General features: G+C 48.7%; 1 protein-coding gene across 1 annotated transcript; it reads left to right on the top strand.

Moving 5' to 3' along the window:
* The first annotated feature begins 474 nt into the window (after positions 1 to 474).
* Positions 475 to 1491, top strand: LOC106815110 (histamine H2 receptor-like). The gene has a single exon (XM_014819535.1). It carries the CDS (start codon positions 475 to 477, stop codon positions 1489 to 1491), a length of 1017 nt encoding a protein of 338 aa, XP_014675021.1.
* The last annotated feature ends 653 nt before the right edge of the window (positions 1492 to 2144 follow it).

The raw sequence follows: 2144 nt of genomic DNA, 5'->3' as shown, positions 1-2144 counted from the left end.
TGTGTGTGTGTGTGTGTGTGTGTGTGTGTGTGTGTGTGTGTGTGTGTGTGCGTGCGCGCGTGTGTGTATGTGTGTGCGCATGCGCGCGCGTGTGTGTATGTGTGTGCGCATGCGCGCGCGTGTGTGTGTGCGCATGCGCGCGCGTGTGTGTGTGCGCACGTACGCGTGTGTGTGTGCTCGCGCGCTTTCACGAGTACTGCGCACAAGTACACTATATAACAGCATGCGCGCATTTCCTCTCCTGACAGTCCACAAACTCACTTGGTCACTGAGCAGAACTTGATTTACACCTAACCATAAGGCTGCGCCGAGAAGCGCAGTACGTTATTCACATAGCACGCATAGCGTTCTGAAGAATTAAAAAATAATAATATTAATTTAGAAATTTACAAGTAAATTTTAAAAAAAGATAGAGAGAGAGGAACCCCGAGGACGCTAGAGGAAGCCTCATTAGCTTCAAAGAAACCAACAAACATGGAAAATAAAGCCACGCTGTCGAGTTACGACAACGAGACAGTCGACGGCGGACGCTGGGACAACGACACCGACGCCGACGACAACGATGACGATGACGACAACGATCACCTGTATTTCTCCAACACGACGGCGCACGTGCGCGCGCTCATCCTCACCTGCCTCGTGCTGTTCTCGCTATTCACGATGGTCAGCAACGGCCTCGTCATCGTCAGCGTAGCGAAGATCCGTCGTCTGCAAACCGCCGCCAACATCACCATCGTCAACCTCGCCTGCTACGACTTCGTCGTCGGTGCTGTCTTGTGGACGGCGGTGCTGCCTCGCGACACGCGTCTGCGCTGCGTCGTCTTTACCGGCTACGGAGTCTTCAATATCGTGAGCTCTATGGCCGGCATGGCACTGTGCACGATCAACAGATACACGGCGATCTCGTACCCGCTACGCTACCCGTTGCTAATGACGCCGGCGCGCACGGGCTGGCTCATAGCCGCCTGCATAACGTACGCAATGCTGATGAGCGTCGGCGGCATGATCCAGGTGGCGCTGCGGTGGCGGCCGTCGGCGCTGTGCATACCCGGCCGGATGATGACACGCGCCTACGCTTACTACGTGTTCAGTCACTACCTCGTCCTGTTCGTACTCATGTCATACTGCTATGGTGTCATCGCCAGGATCGCCTGGACGCACACGAAAAGAATGGCGACGGCGTCGAACGAGGAACGACAAGAAATGTCGGCTTTCCACGCGACGTTGAAGATGTCGAAGATCATACTGACCGTTGTCGGCACCTCGTGGACTCTCCTCGGTCCGCACATGCTGTACATGTGTCTGCTTCTTGCGTATCCCAACTCTGGAAACGAGTGGTGGCTTCAGGCGCTGCGCGTTATTCGAATAAACGGACTCATATTGAATTCGTTTCTGAACCCGATCGTTTACTTCTACAAGTTTATGGACTTTCGCCTGGCCGTAAGAGAACTCTTCGGTTGCAAGAAGCCCTCAGTAGCGCCACTGCCGTAGCAAGCAGCGTAGCTTGTTGTGTAATCTTGTACAATTGTTGTAAAATTGCCAAGTACATCTTGTTGTGTTAGATGTCAAGCAACATAGCTTAAGTAAGTATTGTGTGAGATGTCAAGTAACATAGCTTAAGTACATATTGTTGTGTTAGATTTCAAGCAACATAGCTTAAGTAAGTATTGTGTGAGATGTCAAGTAACATAGCTTAAGTACATATTGTTGTGTTAGATGTCAAGTAACATAGCTTAAGTACATCTTATTGTTAAGCAGCATAGCTTAAATAAGTCTTGTGTTAGCTGGCAAGCAACATAGCTTAAGTAAGTATTGTGCGAGATGTCAAGTAACATTGCTTAAATAAGTCTTGTGTGTGATTGGCAAGCAACATAGCTTAAATACATATTGTTGTGTTAGATGTCAAGTAACATAGCTTAAGTAAATCTTGTTGTGCTAGATGTCAAGTAACATAGCTTAAGTACATCTTATTGTTAAGCAACATAGCTTAAGTAAGTCTTGTGTTAGCTGGCTGGCTGGCTGGCTGGCTAGCTGGCTGGTGTGATAGAATGCGTTCATGCGTACATGCTATGTCATTACGCTTAGTAGCTGTAATGGTGAAAATGAAAATCTTCTAAATCTAATCTATTCTTTACTCTACGCGA

Source organism: Priapulus caudatus, unplaced genomic scaffold (assembly GCF_000485595.1).
Source record: "Priapulus caudatus unplaced genomic scaffold, Priapulus_caudatus-5.0.1 Scaffold1044, whole genome shotgun sequence".
Classification (NCBI taxonomy): domain Eukaryota; kingdom Metazoa; phylum Priapulida; class Priapulimorpha; order Priapulimorphida; family Priapulidae; genus Priapulus; species Priapulus caudatus.
The sequence above is the reverse complement of the archived record's forward strand: the minus strand, read 5'-3'. Positions and strand labels throughout refer to the sequence as shown.